At 43.5% G+C, this 25,803-nt stretch overlaps 3 protein-coding genes across 6 annotated transcripts in view; 2 read left to right on the forward strand and 1 right to left on the reverse strand.

Moving 5' to 3' along the window:
• Positions 1-11,493, forward strand: part of P2RY14 (purinergic receptor P2Y14) — a 32,655-nt gene extending 21,162 nt beyond the window's left edge. The window contains exons 1-3 of one of the 3 annotated variants that reach the window (XM_081008274.1): positions 96-749; positions 7,938-8,048; positions 9,699-11,493. In XM_081008274.1, coding sequence (XP_080864400.1) covers positions 9,719-10,732 — 1,014 coding nt within the window. In that variant the 5' untranslated portion in view covers positions 96-749; positions 7,938-8,048; positions 9,699-9,718 and the 3' untranslated portion in view covers positions 10,733-11,493. Of the gene's footprint in view, positions 1-95; positions 750-7,937; positions 8,049-9,698 lie in introns of those variants that run through there. The other 2 variants (XM_081008275.1, XM_081008276.1) reach the window with 2 other exon arrangements.
• The window catches only part of MED12L (mediator complex subunit 12L), a 169,567-nt gene that overhangs the window by 103,069 nt on the left and 40,695 nt on the right, over positions 1-25,803 (reverse strand). Inside the window, exons 12-15 of the mRNA XM_081008375.1 lie at positions 25,419-25,545; positions 23,237-23,451; positions 20,826-20,930; positions 19,910-20,092 (exon numbers count right to left, since the gene is read on the reverse strand). Of these exons, the coding sequence (XP_080864501.1) occupies positions 19,910-20,092; positions 20,826-20,930; positions 23,237-23,451; positions 25,419-25,545 (630 nt within the window). The remainder of the gene's footprint in view (positions 1-19,909; positions 20,093-20,825; positions 20,931-23,236; positions 23,452-25,418; positions 25,546-25,803) is intronic.
• Positions 13,988-19,857, forward strand: GPR171 (G protein-coupled receptor 171). 2 transcript variants are annotated; one of them, XM_081008286.1, is made up of 3 exons: positions 13,988-14,452; positions 17,011-17,067; positions 17,820-19,857. In XM_081008286.1, the coding sequence occupies exon 3, from the start codon at positions 17,875-17,877 to the stop codon at positions 18,838-18,840; it is 966 nt and encodes a 321-aa protein (XP_080864412.1). In that variant the 5' UTR covers positions 13,988-14,452; positions 17,011-17,067; positions 17,820-17,874; the 3' UTR covers positions 18,841-19,857. The 2 variants fall into 2 exon arrangements, with proteins under 2 accessions (XP_080864412.1, XP_080864411.1); XM_081008285.1 differs by lacking the exon at positions 17,011-17,067 and having other exon boundaries at positions 13,992-14,452.

The following is a 25,803-nucleotide window of genomic DNA, read 5'->3' on the forward strand; positions in this document are numbered from 1 at the left end:
TACGTGACTGCTTTTTAATGTTTTCAGAAGCTGTGAGTGTTTAAATGTTTTAGGGTGTTTTGAGTTGTCTTGAAATGTTTAAATTGTGTTTTACTGGACTGCTTTCAAATTCTGATGTTTGCTACTCTTGCTTCCTTCAGGAGGAAGGGTGGGATAGAAACCTAGTAAGAATAATCATCTGGGTGATGGTAGCCAGTGGCCCTTCATATGTTGTTGGACTCCAACTCTCATTAGCTCCAGCCAGCATGACAAATGGTCAGGAATGATGGGAGCTGTAGTTCAGCAACCCAGAGTGGAACTGCACTGAACAGTTTCCAGAGATAAATGAACAGCATCTCTTCAGAGCACTGAAGCCAACTCTTTTTAACTGTTCTATAGAATGCTTCTAAGAGTGAGGCAAAAAAAATCTACAGGGGCTATATGCTAGCAAGTAAGATTTCAGCTTTCACAACATTTCCTCTTTTTTTGCCAAGGTCTGCGGTTTGTCACTTAAATAGTTCAGAGCTGCCCTTCGTGGAAGTTTAGGAGAGCTGGCCAGCTGCAGCATTTGACACTTAACCCATACTTGGCACCAACAAGAAACATTACTAACAATGGCTTTTTTCAAGCCCAATTTTGGAGTTCAAGAAGTTCCAGAGTTTTTAAACCAGGCAGGGCAGGAATAGCAAGGAGCATTATTCCTGCTTGAATTCGGAAACATATTTTTTAGTTACTTAATAGCTTGAAAGGATACCGGACTCTCCAAATTGGTAAGTAAATGCAACTGAAGCATTCTAATAAGCATAAGCTTGTTTTTTAAAGACTCCTTCATATGGAAACGCTTAATCCTAATGCAAGTCATTTTCTCAGCTTAAAAATTGGAAGCAGAAAGCCAATAAAACTTTTCAAAGTGTGCGGCTTCTAGTAATGAAATGTATTGTTCCGTCACATCCTCCAGTATTTCACAGATGAATAACAGGGTACTATTCAGTACTTATGATAGCTTATTCTGTTTACTAAGGTTCACCTAACTTACATAGGGCTGAAGACTCTTCTCTGCATGCTGTACTAAATTCACCCTGTATTATCTAGCACCACATGAGCTTCTGAGGAAGTTATAAAAAGCTTCTTTTATTATTATGTCAATTTATTTTGTGTTTTGGGGTTCTCAAAGGATTTAAACTTTTTAAATTTAAGGATTTTTCAAAAAGAATTTGAAGTGTTAACTGGTTGCATTTTGATACAGAATAGCTGTAGCTCCAATAAATTCAGGATACTTTGCTATTTGGGTAGGCAGTTATAATGTCAATGTATTTTTTTTTTAAAAAAAAGATCTCTTCAAAAGGAGAGACCAGAAAACAGTTACCATACCTCGTAAATAAGGGCAATGGCAGAATGTTTACAAATAAGGATATGTTTCAGTTATACATGTTGCAAAAAATAATAATCCTGTTCTGTTTCTTTTCTGAAAATTATCAGTTCATTTCACATGAGCTGAAAGTAAGAATACAGCAATGGGTTGAATCCCACAGCCTGCTCCCACTAGTCCTAGTTTTTCCTGGATTAAGTTACACTCAGGACATTACCTACTGGCAGAAAAGGGGGGGGTGGGATTTTTGCTGATGTCTGCCTCTCCCTGCAGCCCCTGGCCACCTTTTCCCATGCTATTCTGGAGGGTGCGCCAACCCTCAGAAGCCCATTTTCAAGGGGTTGCAGAGACAGAGGAAACTGACAAAAATCTCCTCCCGAAGGAGTCCAAATAAAGGATATAAATCATGAGTCCAACCTGTGATGGGACGATGAGCTGCTTGTGTGTAAAATCCTAGTCCCTCAGAGTTTGGTCAAGTTTGCAAACCTCTGTCTGTAACGGAGCCCCTTAAACATGGCTCCGTCAGTCGCTGGCAGATTCCGACAGTGGTTGCTTTCGGAATCGCTTCCAACATAAAAGCTCCTTAACGGAAACACGTCTTCTGGACTCTCTGCGTGACAGTTTCCGGCGAGGAGTGGGTGTCCCTACAGGAGGTCCTGAAACCTCCCCACTGTTTTCGCTGGAAGTGTCTCTGAGCCATCCCTCCAGCTCACTTTCCCTCATCTCAGCTCCTCTCCCCCTACTGGTTCCCTCTTCAGCTGCTGAGTCTCTCCCAACCTGTGTGAGCCCTTTCACTTCCCTTCCTTCCGATGGCAGTTCCCTGACATCCACCTCCCCTCCAGGGCCCCCTTCATCCCCTCTCGCCCCCTCCTCTACGGGCGGTGAGGAGGCAAAACCCCGGAATGAACTTCCTTCATCTTCCGATGTCCCGAACACTTCTCTCCACCTGTTGCGGTTCCTGGTCTCGAAGTACTCCTCCTCCTCAGAGTCCATCTCCCCTTCCCCTTCCGAGTCCGAGAATCCTTCCAACTCCTCCTCCTCATCGGTGGTCCCAAAGTATTCCCTCCGGAACCTCTCCACAGGCTGAGGTTTCCTTGGGAACCTTTGATGGAACGTTTCTATCAATACCTCGTCATTGATATCTTCTGCCATTACCCAAGTGTTTTCTGACTCCGGTTCTCCTTCCCACGCTACCAAATACTCCACCTGATCCCCCTTCCACCTGGCGTCGAGGATTTCTGCCACATGGCTGCTGCATTCCCTTTCTTCTATGACCGGTCCCCGAGTGGCCATCCCTTCTCGTCCCCCCTCATACGGTGACAGTAACGACCTGTGAAATACTGGGTGCAGTTTCATGTGGTTGGGTAACCGGAGCCTGAAAGCCACTGGGTTGACCTGTTGAATGACCTCAAAGGGACCCAATCTCCTGGGTCTTAATTTCTTACAACCTCCTTTGAACGGCAACCCTTGGGTTGACAGCCACACCCTATCTCCCACCCTTATGGTTTCACCTTCCCTTCGGTTCTTGTCTGCCTGCCTCTTGTATTCTTCCTTCGCCCTTTCTAAGTTGAGTTGGAGCTGACGATGGATTGCTTCCATTTCTTCTACAAAATGCTCGGCTGCCGGGATGCTCCATCTCTCCCCTTCTCCCCCTGGGAAACCCCTGGGATGACACCCATAATTAGCCAAGAAGGGGCTCATCCCTGTGGACACATTCTCGGCATTGTTGTAGGCAAATTCCGCCAGCGCCAACTTTTCTACCCAGTCATTCTCTCTGTCATTGACATAACACCTCAGGTATTGCTGGAGGACACCGTTTGCTCTTTCCGCCTGCCCGTTGGTTTCAGGGTGCCGGGCAGTCGAAAAGTTGACCTCCACCTGCAGTAAGCTCATGAGCTTCCTCCAGAACCTGGAAGTAAATTGTTTTCCTCGGTCTGAGACCACCCTCAATGGCACTCCGTGCAACCTAAAAATGTGTTCTACAAATAACTTCGCTGTCTCTTCCGCCGTGACTGCATGCGAGCAGGCTACAAAGTGGCACATCTTTGTTAGTAGGTCTACCACCACCATGATGGCTGTTTTCCCCTTGGACTTCGGCAGATCAGTCATAAAATCTATCGACACTGCCTCCCAAGGTCGTTCTGGGGTTGGTAAGGGTTCTAATAGCCCCGCCGGTGCCCGCCTCTCCCCTTTGGCTCGCTGGCATTGCTCACACCCTCTTACATACTCCCGTACATCTTCCCTCACCTTAGGCCACCAAAATTCCCTGGTGACCAACCACATGGTTTTGTGTTGTCCAAAATGCCCCGCCGTGGGGCTGTCGTGCAACTGCTTGAGTACCCTCCCCCTTAAGTCTCCTTCAGGGATATACAGTGCCCCTTTGTAATACAAAGCTCCATTTCTTTCCTCGAAACCCCCTGGTTCCTCTCCCTCACCCCTAAGACCTCTGAGCTTATTCTGGGCGTATTCATCATTCTCTGTTTCCTCTACCAGTTCTCTTTGTCCCACCAATGCCGCCCCACACACCCAGCGGTCCTCTGGAATGACATGTCTCTCTTCGGGTGCTCCCTCCCCCTCCAAATATTCAGGTTTGCGTGAGAGAGCGTCCGCCCTAATGTTCTCTGGGCCTGGCACGTAACAAATCTCAAAGTTAAATTTGGAGAACTCCTGGGCCCATCTCACTTGCCGTTGGTTGAGCACTCGTGCCGTCCTCCAATACTCTAGGTTCTTGTGGTCAGTGCACACCTGCACCTTATGTTGTGCGCCAATTAGCAGGTGCCTCCATCTCCGGAACGCCTCATGAATGGCTAGTAGTTCTCGGTCATACACCGTGTAGTTCCTCTCGGATTTGTTCAGCTTTCGCGAAAAAAAGGCACACGGTCTCCACTCTGACTCCTCCTTCCCTGGCTGCAGAAGCACCGCCCCAATCGCTCTGTCTGATGCGTCAGTTTCCACTCTCATCGGTTTTTGTAAATCCACATGCAGGAGTTGTTGTTCCGAGGCGAAGGCCCTTTTTAGTTCCTCAAATGCTCGCTCCGCCTCCTCAGTCCAAACGAACTTCTTCTTACTGCTGAGACAGTCCGTAATGGGCGCCGTCAGGTGGGCAAAGTTTCGGATGAACTTACGATAGAAGTTCCCAAATCCTAGGAACCTCTGCACATCCTTCCTTGTTTTGGGTGTTTTCCATTCCAGCACCGCCTGGACCTTGCCGGGATCCATGGCCAATCCCTTGTCTGACAGGCGATACCCCAGGAATTCCACCTCCTTGGTATGAAACTGACACTTCTCCAGTTTCACCCACAGCTGGTTGGCTTGCAGCCTGCTCAACACTTCTCTGACGTCTCTCACATGCTGCTCCTCATTCTCAGAATACACCAACACGTCGTCTAAGAAGGCCACACAATTCTTGTAAAGCAAAGGCCCCAGGACGTGGTTCATAAACGATTGAAAGCACGCGGAGCCTCCTTGTAGGCCGAAGGGCATAACTAAATATTCAAATGCCCCCAAAGGGGTGAACATGGTGGTTTTCCATTCATCCCCCTTCCTTATTCGTATCAGGTTGTACGCCCCCCTTAGGTCCAGTTTAGTAAAAATCTTTCCCTTCCTGACCCTTGTCAAAATGTCGTCAATCCTGGGCATAGGGAAAGCCACTGGTTCTGACACTGCATTTAAGGCCCTGAAGTCACACACAAGCCTCGGCTTGTTCGTGTTTTTTTTATCCACAAAAAACACTGGGCTGCCCCCCACCGCCCTGGACTCTCTGATGAACCCTCTCTTCAGGTTCTTGTCAATGAACTCTCTTAGCTCCTGCATCTCTCTGTCTGACATGGCGTACAGCTTGCCTACAGGGAGCTGTGCCCCAGGGAGTAAATTGATTTGACAGTCAAAGGGTCTATGCGGGGGTAGTTGGTCAGCTTCCCTTTCGCTGAAGACGTCGCGGAGATCTGCGTATTGTCGTGGTACCTTCACGTTCTCCGTTACTTCAGTCCCTGCTAGGGTGGCTTGGGCCCCTGCCAAACCCTTTCCCTCTTTGCAGTGTTCTAAGCAATGTGCTGAACCAAAAGAAACCACTCTCTGATGCCAGCCCACCAGCGGATCATGTAACGCTAGCCAGCTCATCCCCAATATAATGGGAGCTCCTCCCAAGGTGGCCACATTAAACACTATCAGTTCGGTGTGCCTTGCCACCTTCATTATCATTGGGACGGTCTGCAAGCTGACTTCTCCTCCCAACAGCTCCCTGCCATCGATCGTGGTCACCTGCAGGGGGTTGCTTAAAGGGATCGTCTGTATCTGGTGTTCAGCTGCAAACTCTTTGCTCATGAAATTGCAGGAGCTGCCTGAGTCCAACAGCGCCTTTATCTTTAGAGGGTGTCCGTTTGACAGCTCTAGCGCCACTTCTATCACTAGGGCGGGTTTAGGAGGTTCTGGCGTGGGCACTTTCACTGCTCTTTGGCCTGGCTGCTGTGCCCCGACGGTGGCAGCCAGGCGTTGGCTTTTACTTGCTTCGGTATTTCTTCCTCTCTTCCCTCCACAGCTCCTACCATCCCTTGCCATTCCTTCCTCTGGGGGCAGACTCTGGCAAAGTGACCTGGCTGTTGGCAGAGATAGCATTTCCGGGCGCCTTTTCCCTCCTTCTTTCCCCCCTCACTGGGCTTTGAAACTGCGCGCGCGCGCGCTGTTCCGATTTCCATCGGCTCTGCCGGCGGGAAAGTTGGCTCTGGAATGTCTGGAATGCGGAACTCCTTCCAACGTTCCCCCTTCCCTTCCCGCCTCTCCAATGCTCTCGCCTCCTGGCGCGCTCCTATGGTCAGCGCTGATTTGGTCAGCTGGTCCATAGACTCCGCCCTGGGCGCCCGGGAAAGTTCGTCTTTCACAGCCGAAGAAAGCCCTTCTTCAAAGAGCATTTGAATGGGTTCCGCCGATAGATCCCACCCCAATTTATGGATCAACATGGTGAACTCAGTCCAGTACTCACGGACAGATCGGCTCCCCTGTTTGCAAGCCATTAACTGTCTGCGCACCACTCCCTGTTCAATATCGCTGGAAAACATCAGATCCATGGCGCGAAAGAACTTCATCGTGTCCTTTAGGACGTCACTATTCGCTGCCATCAGGGGTCTAACCCAGTCTCTCGCCCCCTTTTCAAGATGCCCAATCACGAAAGCCACTCGTGATTCCTCGTCAGGGAATTCATCAAACTGCAGATTGAGGGCATATTGCATCTCTGTCCGAAAGCCATGATAGTCTTTGGGCTCCCCCCCAAACTTCTGCACCAATCCTGGTACCTTTCTGACGAGCTGGGTGTCTTTCCCCTTTTTGTCTGCATCCTGAGCCCTCCTCTCCTCAAGCCTCGCCGTCTGCAGCGCTAGCTGGACCTCCAACACCCGGTACCTTTCTTCCAGGCTTGGACCCGCTCCAGCTCCTGCTTCTCCGGTTCCGGCTGGGTTGCTCATGATGCCTTCTCCTGCACAAGCTGCTCACGGAGACTGTCGGAATGCTGTGATGGGACGATGAGCTGCTTGTGTGTAAAATCCTAGTCCCTCAGAGTTTGGTCAAGTTTGCAAACCTCTGTCTGTAACGGAGCCCCTTAAACATGGCTCCGTCAGTCGCTGGCAGATTCCGACAGTGGTTGCTTTCGGAATCGCTTCCAACATAAAAGCTCCTTAACGGAAACACGTCTTCTGGACTCTCTGCGTGACAGTTTCCGGCGAGGAGTGGGTGTCCCTACAGGAGGTCCTGAAACCTCCCCACTGTTTTCGCTGGAAGTGTCTCTGAGCCATCCCTCCAGCTCACTTTCCCTCATCTCAGCTCCTCTCCCCCTACTGGTTCCCTCTTCAGCTGCTGAGTCTCTCCCAACCTGTGTGAGCCCTTTCACTTCCCTTCCTTCCGATGGCAGTTCCCTGACACAACCCTATGTTTACTAGGCTGAAAAGCAGAAAGGCAGACAAAAAAGGGAGCAAAAGGAACCTAAAGCAAATAAACCCAGGGATTTTTCTGTCTTGCTACAGCTCCTTTATGAAGGGCAGGCACCTTATTTTGTACTGAGAACCATGCTGGAAATGCTTCCCGTTGCGTTTTCAAATCAATTCTTACCACCTTGAGGGCTGTGTAATTGGCAATGTTGATTTTGCAGTTTAAAATCAATGGACAGGCTTATCAAGTTCTAGTAAGAGTCTAGCAATGTCTGCAGAAGAGGGCCCTGTGCAGCAGAACCCTGCCTTTCAGTAAAAGCTGGAAATAGAGGTTATAAACAATTGCTAAAGTTAACCCCACTGAAGCACTTAATTTACCCCATTTGAAATCAACAGGACCCAATAGTGCTTATTTTTTGGGAGAGCTGTACCAACAGAACCAAGAACTGCATATTCAACCTGGGTTCTCAAATTGGGGAGATCACATGGCACTCACAAGGGAGGGAGGGAAACATACATTTGCAGTAAAAGTCTTGATACGATAAATTTAGTGTATCTCATGGTATTTTAACTTTCCAAGCCATGTCAAATAAGAGGAAATACTATCTTTTTCTCAAATTTAAGATCCCAGTTTTTACCTGACAGCTAAGTTTTCACCCCTCTTATACATACAGACCTACCCAAGAATGGCAGACTCCGTGTGTTCCTTAGAACGGAAAGCCTCCCCAGACCGTTAAACAGTCAAGTGAATATACAAGACAACATACAAGATCCAAGAAAATAAGGTAAGCAAGGCTATTTCAGCAACACTGAAGATTTCACCCTGTGGTTTCAGGTTTGGTGGTCCCCCCAGGAAAGCAATTTACACTCACTCCAGCAAGAATTCCTTTTATAATCTCTTACACAAGGGGTAGTTAATGTGGCGCTCTCAAAGATGTTGCGTGGCAAGGTCCCAAACCCTCCCGGGAAGTGGAATAAAAAACACATGAAACAGTATTTTAGATTAATGGGCAAAAAAGGCCACAACTTTATTGGTTACAGAATGTGAGTGGTATTGGCTTAAGCTATATCTGACTCCTGCCCGTCTGCAGGAGTCTTGGAAGGGTTAACCACCAGAAGGGGGAGCCCTACTGATGCACATCAACTAGGAATTTCCCCAGGGTCACCGCTCCCAGCCCGCACCGTCATCTCCCCAGGGACGGGAAATGGCTTTGTTGGACTACATGTCCCATAATCCCTGAACAGTGGACATGCTAGCCAAAGCTGATGGAAGTTGTAACATCTGGGAGGTTGTCACCTTATTGCTCATTTCTGAGCAAAATTCAAAGTGCTGGTGCTAACCTTTAAAGCCCTAAATGGGTTCCCTCACTGCGATAAGTAAGGCTACAGGGAACCAGGCAGAAGGCCTTCTCAGTAGTGGCACTCACCCTGTGGAGTGTCCTCCCATCAGATGTCAAGGAAATAAATAACTATCTGACTTTTAGAAGACATCTGAAGGCAACCCTGTATAGGCAAGTTTTTAATGTCTGATGTTTTATTGTGTTTTTAATATTGCTTGGAGCTGCCCAGAATGGCTGGGGAAACTCAGCCAGATGGGCAGGGTATAAAAAATAAATTATATTCTTATTATTATCATCATTTGCCATCTGCTGGTAAAAGAGGTGATGGTTTGGTCTTGCATTGGACCCATGGTCCAATTTAGTATGCGCATCAAACGTTCGCCAACAGCTGCTCAGCTTCACTGGTTATGTTATTCTGTGTGTTCTCTTATCCCTCCCTTATACAGCAATAGTACTCAAACTTCTTCATAGTAGCAAATATCAAAGAGTTTGGATTTGATATCCTGCCTTTCACTCCCTTTAAGGAGTCTCAAAGCGGCTAACATTCTCCTTTCCCTTCCTCCCCCACAACAAACACACTGTGAGGTGAGTGGGGCTAAGAGACTTCAAAGAAGTGTGACTAGCCCAAGGTCACCCAGCAGCTGCATGTAGAGGAGCGGAGACGCGAACCCGGTTCCCCAGATTACGAAACTACCGCTCTTAACCACTACACCACACTGGCTCAAGACAATATTGGTGCTTAGGCTCCCGAAAACCCCCCAGAAAGTTTGCACCTGTGGATGTGAAACCTACACTGACTGCAAAGTACATTATATTTCAGCCTACTGAATAAGCATTGCTCTCTGCATTTTTGCCTCTGGTCGCACCCACAGCAGGCAAATGCCACCCCTGGAAAGTTCCCAAGAATGGCTGAAAAAGGCTCCCTTTTCCTGCTTTTGTGGAAACATATGTGATTTAGCTCCATGCAAAAATGTTCCAAAGTAGCAGCACATAATTCCTGAATGTGGTCTTCATGTGCTATATAGCAAGATACATGGGGGGATTCTGCTGGAGGTGATTCTTCTTGTGGATAACTCTTTCTTTCTCTGCTCACAGGAACTGAAAATGCACTAGAGATGCCTAATTCAAGCACTCCTCTAGGAAACTCCTGCAGCTTCAATGAGATAATAAGAAAACAAGTTCTTCCAGTTGCCTATGGTCTGATCTTTCTAGGAGGAATCCTGTTGAATGGGGTGGCAGCCTGGGTCTTTCTGTACATTCCCAGCAAGACAAGTTTTATCGTCTATCTCAAGAACATTGTGGTTGCTGACCTCATCATGAGCTTAACTTTCCCATTTAAAGTTTTCGCCGATTCAGAAATTGGATCTTGGCGGCTCAGTGTTTTCGTCTGCCGTTTTTCGGCTGTCATATTTTACCTGAATATGTATATCAGCATAACACTGTTTGGTCTCATAGGCTTCGACCGATGCTACAAAGTTGTGAAGCCTCAGTTCATCACATCTTTCCATACTGTTCGATGTAGCAGATGTATCTGTGTAGCCGTGTGGGCACTTCATATAGTGATATCACTTCCCAATACAATTTTAACAAATCAACATCCTACCAAAAATCTTTCGAAGAACTGTGTGAACCTCAAAAATGAACTTGGAGTCCAATGGCACAAGGCTTCGAACTACATCTGCTTAGGAATTTTTTGGACTGTCTTTTTACTCCTAATAGCCTTTTACAGTTCTATAGCAAGGAAAATATATCTATCCCACCAAAAATTCAGGAAAAACTCCAAACGGTCAAGGAAAAAAACCAATCGGAATATTTTCACCATCATGCTTGTATTTATCATTTGCTTTGTTCCATACCATGTTGTAAGAATCCCATACACATTGAGTCAAACTGCTTCACATCATTATAACTGCCTAACAAAAGAGGTGTTGTTTTACCTAAAGGAACTTTCTCTGCTCCTGTGTGCTGCAAATGTTTGCCTTGATCCTATTATTTATGTATTTCTTTGCCAACCCTTCAAGGAAAGGTTGTACCAAAAATTGCACCTCAAGTTGAAGGTGTCTGAGGAATTAGAAAACTCTAGATCTAAAAAGTCAAATGTGATTTGTGAAACAGTAGTTATTCCATAAATTCCAATCAAGCGTCTGGAAACCAAGCCTTATGAGGAGCAGTTGAGAGAACTGGGTATGTTTAGCCTGGAAAAGAGGAGACTGAGAAGAGATATGAAAGCCATCTTCAAATATCTCAAGGACTGTCACATGGAAGAGGGGGGAAACTCGTTTTCTCCTGCTCTGGAGGGTAGGACTCGAAACAATGGCTTCAAGTTACAAGAAAGAAGATTCCGACTAAACATCAGAAAGAACTTTCTGACATTAAGAGCATAGTGGAATAGACTCCGCTGCAAGGTGGTAGACTTTGCCTCATTGCAGGTTTGTAAGCAGAGGTTGGATGGCCATCTGTCATGGATACTTTCGTCGTCTGCATTGCAGAAGGTTGGACAAGTTGACCATCAGAATGCATGCCAACTCTACAATTCTTTGATTCTATGAGAGCAAGCTATTTACAATATGCTAAGATGGACCCAATGGGAGGCTGGTCCTTGAGTGCAAATGGGCCACTGCCTCACCAAGCTGAGCCGCCCTTAGCTAGCCTTCACTTCACTGCCTTCTTTCTTGCAACCAGTAAGGATGTGGATCTGACTGTCTCGCACCTTAACTGAATCTAAACAATATGGACAGCTGTAGCTGACTTGAAAGACACTATCACTATTGTGAATGAACTGATTGTTTCACTTGGCTCCTCAATTTTTTATTAATATATTTGTATGCAAAAGTCATACAAACATGAGTGCTATGTGCATTTTGTGCTTGAATTTATATCAAAATAAAATAATGTGATTTCAGCAATGGCTATTTAATATATATCATCTATCTATCATCTTTCTATTTTTATAAATGTTATATTACTAGAAAGAATCCCTTATCAGAAGAGTTATACAGTGGTACCTTGGTTCTCAAACTTAATCTGTTCCGGAAGTCCATTTCAAAACCAAAGCATTCCAAAACCAAGGCGCGCTTTCCCATAGAAAGTAATGCAAAACGAATTAATCCATTCCAGACTTTTAAAAACAACCCCTAAAACAGCAATTTAGCATGAATTTTACTATCTAATGAGACCACTGATCCAAAAAATGAAAGCAATAATCAGTGTACTGTACTATAAAATAAATAAGACAGTATTATAGATGATAAAAATTAAAATTATTTTTTTTCTTACCTGCACTAATGATAGTCATTGTTTGGATTGGGGGTGGGGGCTTTTATCCATTTCTACAGTCACACAATCAATCAATCAGTAGCTGAACTGGGTTCCACACAGTCACAAAAACAAATTAATAGAAAAAGCCTCAAAAACAAAAACACAAAATAAATAGCAAAAACAAAAGCGCCAAACGTAATCAGTTCCGGAAGTCCATTTGATTTCCGAAATGTTCGAAAACCAAGCCGCAGCTTCTGATTTGTGCAGGTGCCCTGAAAACAATAGCCGACAGCTGCATTGGACGTTCGGCTTCTGAAAAATGTTTGAAAACAGGAACACTTACTTCTGGGTTTTCAGAGTTTGAGAACCAAAGTGTTTGAGTGCCAAGGCATTTGAGAACCAAGGTACAACTGTATTCTTGAATTTCTCCAGTGAAAATCTTCAACCCTTCTCTTTTGCAAACACAGCCTCTTCAACTAAAACAGTACTCTCATAACTTTAATCCAACAATAGCATAAGGCATCCCAGTGGCAATGTACATTAAGTCAATGGGGGGGGGGGTGTAATTTCCTATCAACAGTTGCCAGGTGTATTGTATGAATATTAGTTCAGAGATCTGCTTTCCCTAACTGGTGCATGCTCTTGGCAATGGTGATATTTGCTCCCTTCTCGTCAGAAGGAGGGAACAACAGGAAACAATGCCAATTGGAGTATATAGGCAGATCAGTGGTTTGAGAGGACATGGCTTCTCAAACAAAAGCTGCAGGTATGGTTCAAGTCTGACTCAGCACAGCAAAAGGTTGCAACTGTCTTGTCAGTTCCGCAACTGAGAGCTAATCAGATGCTTTCTGTAATACACAACTCTGGTGCTCAGAGTTGAGTCGGCCATAAGAACAGTCCCCCCTTATTAGATGCCACAATATGGGGTTGGAAACTGTTGATTTTGAACTGGAGAAACCTCTGTAGCATTAGGGAGCTAGATTTGATGGAAATGAGATTATTTGGGGGATGGAAGTCTTGTTCCTTCTAGCAAGATTTGAGATCAGGGTCAGCATTGTTGGAAGCAGTCCTTCTCAGTTCCTGTTTAATGTTTCATTGTTCGCAATCACATCAGATGCCTCCAAAATGTAAGGGTGCCATGCTCAGCACTCATTTCCTCAGCTCCAATGAACCAAAGTTCCTCAAGTTTGCTCCACCACTACCCATGATTGCTGAATTGAACATCCATGGTCTCAGGCTGTATACCTATAAATACTAAATGATAGCGACAAGCATGAGAATGCTGTTGCCTCATGCCCTGTTCATAAGCTTCCCTCAGGATCCTGTTAGAAAGAATTACAAACTAGAGGGATATGAGGGTCACACCCAAGGCTTCACAATAAGTATGAAGATAGAATATGAAGTATTTCAGGGACTGTATCACTATCTGGAATGTCTAAGTTTAAAATTTATGTTGTTTGATATGATTTTGTTTATTTGGGGGGGGGGGTTTAAAACTTTATTTTCATTGGACCCAATGAAGAAAGCTGAGAATACCAGGGTCCTTTTTGCATAGAAAACATATTTATGTGAGGTCCTTTTCATTCATTCGGTGGTTGTCTACTGAACACAGGACACAAACCTGCTTCTGGATTTATGAGCATGGGGAGGGAAATGAATTTAAGAAGACGGTTAGACCACAGTCTTTTTAATAATACAAAAAATACGGTAGTTCAAGTTCCAATGCTTTCAGTGGAAGAATTCAACCTACGCTAAAATCTCTTGAGATTAGCAAAAGTCAATTCAATGTTTTGTTTTGTTTTTGCCTGTTTGTCTAAATTATGCTTTTATAACAATGTTTTATTTATTTTAGTCATAACATTGTAATTCCGTTGCTCCAGAAGCGGTTTAGTCACGCTGGCCACATGACCCGGAAAGCTGTCTGTGGACAAATGCTGGCTCCTCGGCCTGAAAGTGAAATGAACGCCACACCCCATAGTTCTCTATGACTGGTCTTAACCATCCAGCGGTCCTTTACCTCTACCTTTAATACTTTAAAATACTTTAATACTTTACCTCTACCTTTTATAATTTAAAACTTGCTGCAATTGATTTTGCTGGACTGTGCACCACCTAGATAGGATCAGTGAAGAACTGCTTTAATTAAAACCTTTAAAATTACATACATATTTATGTTCTGCTGAACCTCACACTCCAGTTTGCTCCCTGAGAAAGCAAGGTGCATTATTCTGCTACTATCTCAACTGTTCTGGCATTCCACTGGCAAAAATTAGAAGGATAATGGTCTCAAGTCATTACAGCAACTTTGCTTTCCCACCCAATCACAAGAGGAGGATGAAGTATTATTTTGCAACACTGAATAATTCTGAACTCTTAAGAGTGTGCGTACACGCACACACCTTCAGATGGCTTTTGGTTTCATAGACGTCAACTGATGTGTTTGAAAGCCACAGGAAAATCTCTTTTAAGATTCGAACTATATAAAGAGCAAAAGGAAAAGTAGCTGGCCACAAGGCAAAAAGCAGGTCGCCTGCCAATACTAAACAGGACATTTAACAAACTTCTTCAATGCTTTTTGGACTCTAAAACAGGTATGTACCTTTTAAAATACTTTACCCAGTCATTATTATCATTGACGCAAATACAAAACGCAGGCCATGTAAACTGCTGGTGTTTGCAATTAGGGACAAACTCAGTATAGATACTCCATGCTGAAACTTCATAGTCACAAAAACTGCAACGACTTTTTCTGTTGAAGGAGTTGACAGAATCAAGCATTCGCTATCTCAGGACCACAGTGCAATTTCCTTTGTAACTGATTCAAAGTGACTGTCATTTCTCAGAAGGAAGATTATGATATTTAAACTCAGTGGAAGAACACCTCTGTTTTATATGCAGAAGGTCCCTGGTTCAAACCTCGCCCTCTCCAGGAATGGCTGGGAGAGAACCCGTTCTTAAACCCTTGAGATCTGCTGCTATAGACTATGCTGAGCTAGGAGGACCTGTGATTTGACTCTGTATAAGGCAGCTTTCTGCATTCCAATGCGTTTCATCCCTTCATAGTGGTTGCTCCCAAACTCTCTCAGATCTTTCTAGCACTGTGTTCTGGTTAAATTCTTTAGACTCCCAAGATTTAAAAGGAATCATCTGTGTAAGCTACTAATAAAATGGACGTAGGATATACCAAAGTTGACCAATGGCATACTTCCACATGGTGCTGATAGTATGCAGAGACTCAGACCTGCTTAGCTTCAGCAATGTGCCTTCAGACCCTGGGAAAATAACTGACTTTCCACACTTATCAACCCTCAGGCACCACACATCCCTTGCCGACTGGGAACTTGGCAGATTAGCAGTCTGATCCACATGGTCAGTTAACTGCACACATTACAGGCGTATTTTAACACTTGCCACACCACTGTCATAACACAGGACACCAGCCTAAGAGTGCAATGCTGAATTGCACTCAAACCTGACCAGGCCCCCTTGCTGACTATTAGTAAATAGCTGCTGGCATGCACCTAATGACCTGAAGAGAAGCCAACCAGATTTCAACATTTCAGGCATTCTGTAAGCAAACAAAAGCCACCTTACTCCAACAAGCCCTTGGTTACTTTGATTTGGCTAATAACAGATTTTGTTTTAGTAGTGCTACAGTTACTTGCTGCTGCTGTTGATTAGCTTGATTCTGAGGTTTTAATTCTGCTACTGATGTCTGTTTGATTTCTGCCTAGTTTATGTTGTTAGCTACCTTGTGCTCCTGTGGTCGGAGGAAAGGCAGGATATCAAAACAAGATGTGAAATAGTTAGCTGGCTATAGATGTCTAGTGAGTCGTGAGAAATGAGGGAGCAATGGGCTGTGGTCAGAAAGCCCTTGAAAAAATACATCCCCATAGCTAATACACACTTCAATAAGCAAACCATCTGCAAATCTTTAGCTTACAGAGTTCTAGGAGAAGTGAAACCCATTGAAAGGTGCAGATACATCTAAAAGTTGCCTTGCCAAGTTGATTAGAGTAGATGCTACTTTAGAGTAATCAAGTCATTACAAAGGTTTGGATAAATGGACAATTTTGTTGTCTGTAGAGAGGTACATACAAACTGGGCCCTCATCCTCATTTATTTTTATTTATAAAAATATTTATATACCACTACCGCATTAAAAAAATAAAATCAGTTCAGAACAATAGATAAAACCATAAAATTAAAACAAAACAAAACAAAAGATAATAGAAATCAGAAAACTATTGGGGAAAGATAATTTCCTGACAGAATGAACAGTTTTCAAAAGTCATTTAAAAGCTGACTTACTGCCACAGAGTTGTCTGACGCTTGGCTAAATGAGGATGTTTGTAATTTGATTTCCATTTATAACTTTTATAACCAACAAGAGTGTATTATACAAACCTCCAACGACTCACGCCTCACTATCACTTGCCTCCTCTCTGATGGATTCTCCTTTTGCCTGGCCTTGACGTGTTTCAGACTATCCCTTGCCCAACCAACTGATTTTATTTCATTCTGATGTAAATTCTGACCCATTGCTACAAATTTACTCATAAGGTGAGTGAGTTGAGTTTGGCATTTGTGCTCCAGGCAATCCAAATTGTGCTGGGAGCTTCTGAGAAGGTTGGCCACACTAGTCCCCTGCTGTGCAGTCACACTACCTTCTGCATTACAGCGGTACCTCGGTTTACGAACTTAATCCATTCTGGAAGTCCATTCTTAAACCAAAACCGTTCTTAAACCGAGGTGCACTTTCCCTAATGAGGCCTCCCGCCGCCGGTGCCCTTCCACCGGCTTCCCTTTGTAGACTGAGGTGACGTTCGCTAACCGGAACATTACTTCCGCTTTTGCGGAGTTCGTATACAGAATAATTTGTAAACAGGGCTGTTCTTAAACCGAGGTACCACTGTAGTTTTATTGGCTAGTTATATAAACTAGGTTCCATTACCAACTATCTCTGAAAATGATGGCATACCTGCGGTATATTTGTGCACTTCAAAAAACTGCACAAAAAAATCAATTCCATTTACAGCCAAAGCTCTTGACAAAAATGTAAATTGACACACACACATTTTATTTTTGTAAAACTGCCAACATTAACGATTCCAGCGTTTAACCTACAGTTCTGTTTGTACACCAACAGCTCCACAACAACTGGAGAGGGCAAATATCTATGAGGTGCATCAAATGGAAGCTGAAGGTTCACTGTTCTTCATCTGGAAATCATTACTGCATTTCATTTCTTAGAAATGTTAAAAATAGCCACTTCCTCTTCAGTGTGCATGGCTCTAGCAATGATTTCTACCAGTACATCTACAAAACAGATCCTGCTGCAAAAAAAGCAGACCATCAAACTATGGAAATGTTGTTGGCAAATATGGTTTTCTTGCATCTCAATTCAAACCTCCTATGCCTAGGGATGTCTGAGAATATCAAATAAAACAAAAAGAGAAGCAGTGTTCACACTTATTTGTTCCATTTCTGGGACGATTAAGTCTGCAATCAGCCCTGCTAACTGAAAAGGAAATGCTTTGGAGTAAATGCATTTCTCATATGAATGCAGCATCACACTGAACAGATTTGTCAAAAAGTTGCTTTAAACATTAAAAAAAATATATGTGTACCATTGGCTGGGCCCAATGGAAGCTATAGCCCAAAACATCTGGCGGGCACCAGAATGGGGAAAGTGGCTCCTGAGCTTCTTAAGCAGGCACCCCCAAACTCGGCCCTCCAGATGTTTAGGGACTACAACTCCCACCACCCCTAGCTAGCAGGACCAGTGGTCTGGGATGATGGGAATTGTAATCCCAAAACATCTGGAGGGTCGAGTTTGGGGGTACCTGTTCTTAACAACAGTCACAGATTTGGTTAGGTATTGTGCGACACTATTGCTTACCGAAAGACAGTTTATTTGTTTGTTTATTTCTCTCTCTCTCTCTCTCCCAACTCCAGGTTTTGTCTCTCAGAAAAGGTGCACATACTTTGCCTCTCCTGTGAATCATTTAAGATGCGCATAACCAATTCCTCAGGTTGCAATGTTTATTCTGCCATGGAGCCATTTCCTTATTTTTATTACTTGATCTTTCTTATTGGGTTCATCGGGAGCTGCTTTGCCCTGTGGACCTTCCTGAAGGCAGAGCAACATCGCAAATGCATGAGCGTCTACTTAATTAACCTGCTAACAGCAGACTTTTTGCTAACCCTTGCCTTGCCGGTGAAAATCGCAGTTGATTTAGGAGTTGCTCCCTGGAAACTGAAAATATTCCACTGCCAAGTCACAGCTTGCCTCATCTATATCAACATGTACTTATCCATCATATTCTTGGGATTTGTAAGCATGGACCGTTGCCTTCAGTTAATACACAGCTGCAAGATCTATCGCATCCAGGAGCCTGGCTTTGCTAAGATGATATCAGCAGTAGTCTGGGCAATGGTTCTATTTATCATGGTGCCAAACATGGCAATTCCAATCAAAGAAATCAAAGAAACAGCCAATGTGGGCTGTATTGATTTCAAAACAACGGTGGGAAGAGATTGGCATGTTTTCACTAATTTCATTTGTTCTGCCATATTTCTCAATTTTTCCGCCATAGTGCTTATTTCTAACTTCCTTGTGATCAGATTACTCTATCAAAACAGATACAACGTGAGCTATGACAATGTGAAGAAAGCTCTGGTGAACATACTCTTAGTCACTGCAAGCTACATAATATGCTTTGTTCCTTACCATATTGTCCGGATCCCGTATACTCTGAGTCAAAGCAAAGCTATAACCACAGACTGCTCTCTCAGGCGAACGCTCTTCAAAGCAAAAGAATCCACCCTGCTACTTGGCGTGTCAAATCTCTGTTTTGACCCAATTTTGTATTTTTACCTTTCAAAGACATTTAGACTGAACGTGACAAAGGCTTTCGGGTCGCGTAAAGAAAATAATACTCCCCCAGAAAATGCATTAACAGAGACAGCACTTTGATGTTTCAGTGGAGACTGCAGACCATTCTAGACAATTTATTGCACATTAAAAATGCATTGACCCCGCCCCCACCCCAGCTAGACCACACAATCTCTCCATCTTTCCTTCAGGTAGAGCTTCAGTTGCAAAGGCACTGCATGTTCTGAGAAAATGCTAAGGGAAAGAAGCAATATTCCCACCCCAAGGTACCATATTCATTGCTAGTAGCTATTGCTCTGTAGAATTTGGTTGCACAATGTGTCACAAGCAGTTGTCACATTTTGTTTCTGAAGGGTGAAATACAATGATAGTCGTACTCAGATTAGTCATTGCTTTCAGTAGTCTACTCTGTGTATGACTTGGCTGGGTATTTCTCAAAGTGCCCCATGGCAAATGATTTAGCTGAGATTCCTGCATTGCAGAGGGATGAACGAGATGACCCTCAGGATCCCTTCCAACTCAACAATTCTATGAATTCTCCCCCTGCATACCTGTAATTTGACATTCAGGTATCTTGAAGTGGCATGACTGAATACTTTGTGAGCCTTTTTGAAGACGGTTGCTTTCGTAACACTGACATTTAGAGTTATGTATATAAGAAGCATGTAATTCATCTAAGGGAGTACACACAGTGGGGTTGGTTCAGATGTAACAATAAAAAATGGTGTCACAGGAACAAGCCCCATGCTTATGAATGGGATATGATTCTATTTTCATGTTAATCTGCTTGAAGACCATGATGTGCTTGACAGACACTGTACAGTTTTCAAAATGTACTTGGAGAAAATATTCATATAGGAACCCAAATCCAGGTAAAACTAGTCATGACAAAGTCCAACTGGATATAAGGAAATGAGTTGAGTCAACTAATTTACCACTCACCTGTTTCAGTGACACTTTGTATGATGAGTACAACAAAACAACGAGCCACGACCAGGCTAAATGAATTGTCATTAGTTTGAAGTAAGCCAGTAAGCAATTTATTTATTTAACAGAATTTGCATCCCACTTAATTGTAAATAAAACCTCTAAGCAGTTTTGCTTGCATGTGTATAGACTTTCTCTTCAAAGACAGAAAGAAGTTACTTACCAGAGGTATAGGAAAATGTGTTGCATATTGCAAATGGCGAAGGAGGTTGTAGTTTGATGGGAAAATCAGCTCCCTCAGTTTTTCCCTCTTCATAGACTTTTCACTCATTGTTGAAATTCTTCTGTCTATCATTGATACGGAATTCAGATTCTCACAAGACTCCCCAGGCATTGGAGAAAATATCTAAGACATGTAAACATTTAATACTGTAAACAGAAATATCCGTTGAATTTATGGTATGGCCAAAAAATGCAGCTTCATTTTACCTCAGAATAGGTAACTTATGATGTATGTCTGAGAAAGCCAATGTGGCAACTCCCAGATGTTGGTCCACAACTATCATCAGTCACAGCCAGCATGGCCAATGGTAAAGGATGATGGGAATTGTAGTCTAATAACATCTGAAGGGCACCACATTGGCTACTGCTGATGCATGCCAATGAAAACAACATTCAATTGCATTGAAATATACAGTAACTAAAACCATTTTGATTCAGTTTTCAAATAGCAGCTAATAAGGGGGCCAATGTTAGCACTCAATACTGTGAGTGAAGAATGGCAAAATGTTTTTGTTTTATTTTTTAAAAAATGGTTTCAGTAAGTATAAATGATATGAGTTAATGTTTCACTGCTCGTGACATGTTCATGATGGTGGCAGTTTAAACACAGTGGAAGTGGTATCAAGGTTACCACAGTGGAAATAAGTGAGGCATCTTTTGTAAACCTAAGACCATGATGCTATTTAAAAGAAGGAAAGGATGACTATGGGGGAAAGGGGCGAGATATTTTGAGAATACCAGAAGAAATGTAGAAAATGCTGGTAAGAGTGTGTGTTCCATGTCTCAGATCATGCTGACACACGTAGCAAAGTGAAGAATGGTTTTTTTTAACTGAAAAAATCCAAAGTTAGACCTACTGGAAATTCCGAACCAAAGTCTGTCTTAAAGTCATTCTTGTCTATGTCATCAAAAATATTAGCAGTTCCCGAGTCAATGTACATATGTTCCATAATACTATGGTCCTAATGATCACCGAAGAGAAAAAGAAACACCAGTCAGAGCATGTTGTAAAGCATGGGTGACTGGCCATGTAAGATTTAAAAAATCACTCAGTTTTAAAAAGCACAATACTAAAAATCTTAGATTAAACAAGACGGAAGACATTTCTGCCCCCAACATACATAACACTCAAAATGGTCTCTTTTTGAAGTCATACTTAAAAAATAATAATAACAAGCTCGGGGAAACTGCACTCAAGGGCGATAGCCTGAATGTTTTGTTTACAATGAATGAGTAATCTCCTGGGAAATGTCTGCTTTGCTATGGGATCAGATTAGAGAAAGGCCACAGCTAAACCATCAATACTTCTCTAGAGGGATGCGTATTCCCCAAGTACAGTGCAATTTGTATAAAGGACCACAGTTCACAAGAGATTGTGCTGCTGCTGAGATGAAACCTTGCAGAAATAAAAGTCTGAAGTCATGATTCTTGCAGGTCCAATGGATTGGTTTTGAGGAAAGAACCTAACAACCATTAAAGTTAAAAATAAAATTTGGGCTCAAACCTTAGAAGGACACCCTTTCCTTCCAATTCCAATCATGGACATATAAAACAATGCAAATGTAACTAATTCTATCGGCACCTTTAATATATAAAGAGATCTTGATCCATCAGAGCCCAATAGGTGCAAAATATCACATTTCATTTATGCAACAGGCATTTCGTCATCATGGCAGATCTGTATTTAGCCATGAACTACCTTTAAGTATAATGTGTCAAAGCTATTATCTCATTCATCTGCATAATATTTTTATTTTATTTAATAAATATTTCTAAACCACTGAGGGTTATATTGCCTTCCTCTCCTCTCCCCTCGTGCCCCCAAATTCTGCTCCAGAGAGTCCCCCAACTCTCCAGAGCAGATTTTGAGGTTGTGCAGGGAGAGGAGAGGGAGGTTTCATTGTGCAAGCAAAACTTTGATGTGCAAGCAGAATGGCATCAATGAACAGAACCCTTCGTGTTTAAAAAATGTCTACATACCATGGAAACAACACCAATCAACATTAAAAACAGTAAAATAATATTACAGAAGCAAACACAGAAAATCAGTGATACAGGTTCCAATCTTACGGGTTAGGGAAAGCCTGCACATTTTCATAAAGACATCTGAAGCAAATAATTGATGGTGCTTCACATCATAAGGCAGAGGTAAGGGCATTCCAGAGTGAAGGGGGAAAGGAGGAAATTGCCTGTTTTAACATTACCACTATATGATATTCTGTAGAGTGTGCTGGCCTGAGCAAAAATATCCCAGGTGTTCGAAGTGATCTTGCAGGTCTACACAGGGGCAAGCAGTCCTTCAGGTAACCCAGTCCTGATTTGTTACAGTAGTCCAATCCTGAGGTTACCAGTACATGGAATCATGGTGGCCAAGGTATCCCTATCCAGGAATGGGTATCGTTGACACACCAACACAAGTTGGCAGTAAGCACCCATCACCAGAGAAGTAACCAGGGCCTCCACTGACAGATTAATCTAGGAGAACCCCCAAACTACATGTCTGTTCCTTCAGAGGGAATGAAACTTATATAACCTCATATACTGTCTTCCATTCCAATCCCAAGGCAGTTTGAAACTTTGGAAGACACTCCTCTAAACAAAACCAGTAAAAAAGCAAAAGGCAAAAACAATACAACCAGTATAAATTACAATATAACAATAAATCCAGCAACCTGAAAAGTTCTCAGGGTCAGGTATCACTGACCCCCAGAGGAAAACTCAGCAAGGCTGGCACCTGCTTTCTTTCAAGCGAGAAACCGTTCCATAAACTTGTTAACCAGGCAGGGCCTCTACCTGGATGCTGCCAGATATATTTCTGCAGGCTATGGCACAGCCAATAGGGCCTTATCCTGAGAGCAGGGTAATGCTGAGATCTTGAGATCTCAATATTGCACTGTTGGCATGGAAGCTTCTGCGCAGTGCAACTCTCGTCCTGCATCATCAGGATAAAACATGTGCACACTCGTGCAAAATCCCAGGTCACATGAGAAGACCATAAACTGCTATTCCTTTTTATGCCAACAGAATCCCTCCAGAAACTGGGGAGCAGCAGCAGCAGCATGGACTGCTCACATTATACTGGCTAAAAGGGGCTACATTAAAGGTTGGCACTGAGAATCTGCTGAACAACACCAATAAAGCTTTCTAGGCAGCACAATTATTATTTTTCAAAATGCTCTTAGGATAAAGTGGGGTAGAGAGAAAACAGCACCAGGTTGTCATTTTTGACCTAGTGAAGCTGAGAAGCAAACGACAATGCACTTCATACCTCCAGTTTCACATCTTGTTCCCTAGAATACTGTTCATCCATATTTTCCCCAGTTGGCGAGCGAGACATAGAGGTTGCAGTGATGGATAAGTCTCCACGTGATATTAAAGTGCACATGTAAGCATCATGGGAGAAAACATCATGCCGTATGAATTCACAGAAAAGCAGCACCAGGTTCACAAATTCCATCTTCTCATGTTCACTGTTTGGGTCAGCTACCAATAGAGAAAAGGTTAGATTTTATTAATTACCATTAGGCTCAAGCAGCTTTTGTTTGAAAAGAAAAAGAAAAAAGTAAGCCTACCTTAAAATTAAGGTAAAGGTAAAGGGACCCTTGACCATTAGGTCTAGTCATGACCGACTCTGGGGTTGCGGCGCTCATCTCACTTTATTGGCCGAGGGAGCCAGTGTACAGCTTCCAGGTCATATGGCCAGCATGACTAAGCCGCTTCTGGCGAACCAGAGCAGCGCACGGAAATGCCGTTTACCTTCCCGCCGGAGCGGGAAGCAGGGACCGAGCAACAGGAGCTCGCCCCATCGCGGGGATTCGAACCGCCGACCTTCTGATTGGCAAGTCCTAGGCTCTGTGGTTTAACCCACAGCGCCACCTGCATCCCACAACCTTAAAATTAAGGTTACACAAATAGCTACTTAAATATTTCAGACACAAAGGGTAGAATTCAACACGGCCCTAAGGAGCTAAGTGACATCAGCTTGCTTGTTCAACAGATTGGTATCCCCTCTGCTCCCACAAATTGTTCTCCCACCCCTCCAGAGATTCAGGGGAAGACCCATTGTGCTAGTAGGAGTCCTCACACAGGCTTCTGCTAGCAGGACAGGTTAGTTAACCCCACGCCTTATAGCTCAATCAGTAGAGCATGAGAGGCTTAATCTCAGGATCATCGGTTCATGTCCCACATTGGGCAAAAGATTCCTGCATTGCAAGGGGTTGGACCAGAGGACCCTCATGGTCCCTTCCGACTCTATGACTATTAATTGCAGCCCAAACCATCCTTCTCATGTGGTTGATCCAGGCTTCAAAAAGTCAGCCCATATAAGAAGGTCCTACAACACTTCTGAAAAATACTCAGATTGGTGTATCTGTATGCAGCTTAACAAATTTATTTGACCACATTGAGGCTTTCTGAAAGTTGTAAGAATAATGTACCATGAATTGGACAGCTTCAAGACAATATATTTGCACTATTGAACCAATATAGGTTAAATGACGTGGAGGAAACCCAGTTATTAGAACCCACAGTATATGGCACCTGAATGCACCAACATTCCCACTCCTTAAACCCTTACAGAGTTTTGCTCTCTTTTTCTAACTACTACAAACACACACACAAGTGTCAGAAAGCAACATATACAGGTTCAGCATATGGTTAAGCATATCAGAAGGTTATCCTTCAGGTTCCAAAGATATCAGGGGCCCGCTCCACAGTAACTCAGAGCAGGGCTTTCAGTGTGGCTGCCCCAGTTCTGAGAACAGCATTCCTGTTCAGCTCCACCTTTGTGGACACATGACAAGGGCATGTGGGACCACTACTGGCTCACCTATAAGGAGAAACCAGGAACAAATTGCAAAGGGAGGTATAAAAAAGTCTAAACTACTCTGATAAGCACTGGGGAACAACTGTGTTTAATAAACTGATGAGCTGCTGCCTTGATGCTCAGATCTGACACATTTGCGCTACAATCCTGTGCATATTTAATAGGAGCAAATCCCACTATAAACTGTGAGTCTTACTTATGAATAAGCATGTACAGAATGACAGTGTCAGAGTTTTAGTTTATGTTTTCCCTGGTGCCAAATGTTAGATTGTACAGTCTAAGTTTAGATTGTAAAGCAACCGGTCCAAGGTAAGGCAAACTTGGAGTGGGGCAGGCAGCACACACACACACACACACACACCCCGAAAAAAAAAGCTCTAAAGCAAAAGGCTACATTAATTGCCTCAAGGCAAAAACAAAGCTCAGAAATACTTTAGTTCCCAAAACACAATGTTTTGGAAAGTTAAAGCCTTCTAGGGGGAAAAAATAAAAATCTGTAGGTCAGGCAGAAATGAGGGAGGGGAAAAATGATACAGTCACCAATAATAATAGTGAATATCCAGTAGCTGGACAAAAGGTCACAGAGTTTCATCCTGCTCTGGAACAGAGAGGATTTGCTGCTTACATAATGAAGGGGCCTGGGTGTCTAAAAACCTAAGGAGGACATTCTGGAAAACGGGAAGGCTGGATCCAGCAAGTGATGCCGAAGAAATGGATTCCTTTTCGTCCAAGACTTCTGCCTCACCACATCGCTGCAGAAATAAGACAGGATAAAAGCAATCAGTGTAGAACTGCAACACAACAGCTATGAATGCAATTGCACTTGCCCTCCCCTCCCCTATTACTTAGGGGCACACAAGCAAAAAGGGAGGGGGGAAATAACCTGTTGTTCAACCTGTTGGTCTCTGCTTGTGTGCGAGGAAAAACAAACAAATTAATCTAGAGTCATCTGAGATGTGGCCAGATAACACATAAGAATGGAATAAAGACTGGCATTCTCAGCATCCTAT

Source organism: Podarcis pityusensis, assembly GCF_964106645.2.
Source record: "Podarcis pityusensis genome assembly, chromosome: 5".
Taxonomy (NCBI): domain Eukaryota; kingdom Metazoa; phylum Chordata; class Lepidosauria; order Squamata; family Lacertidae; genus Podarcis; species Podarcis pityusensis.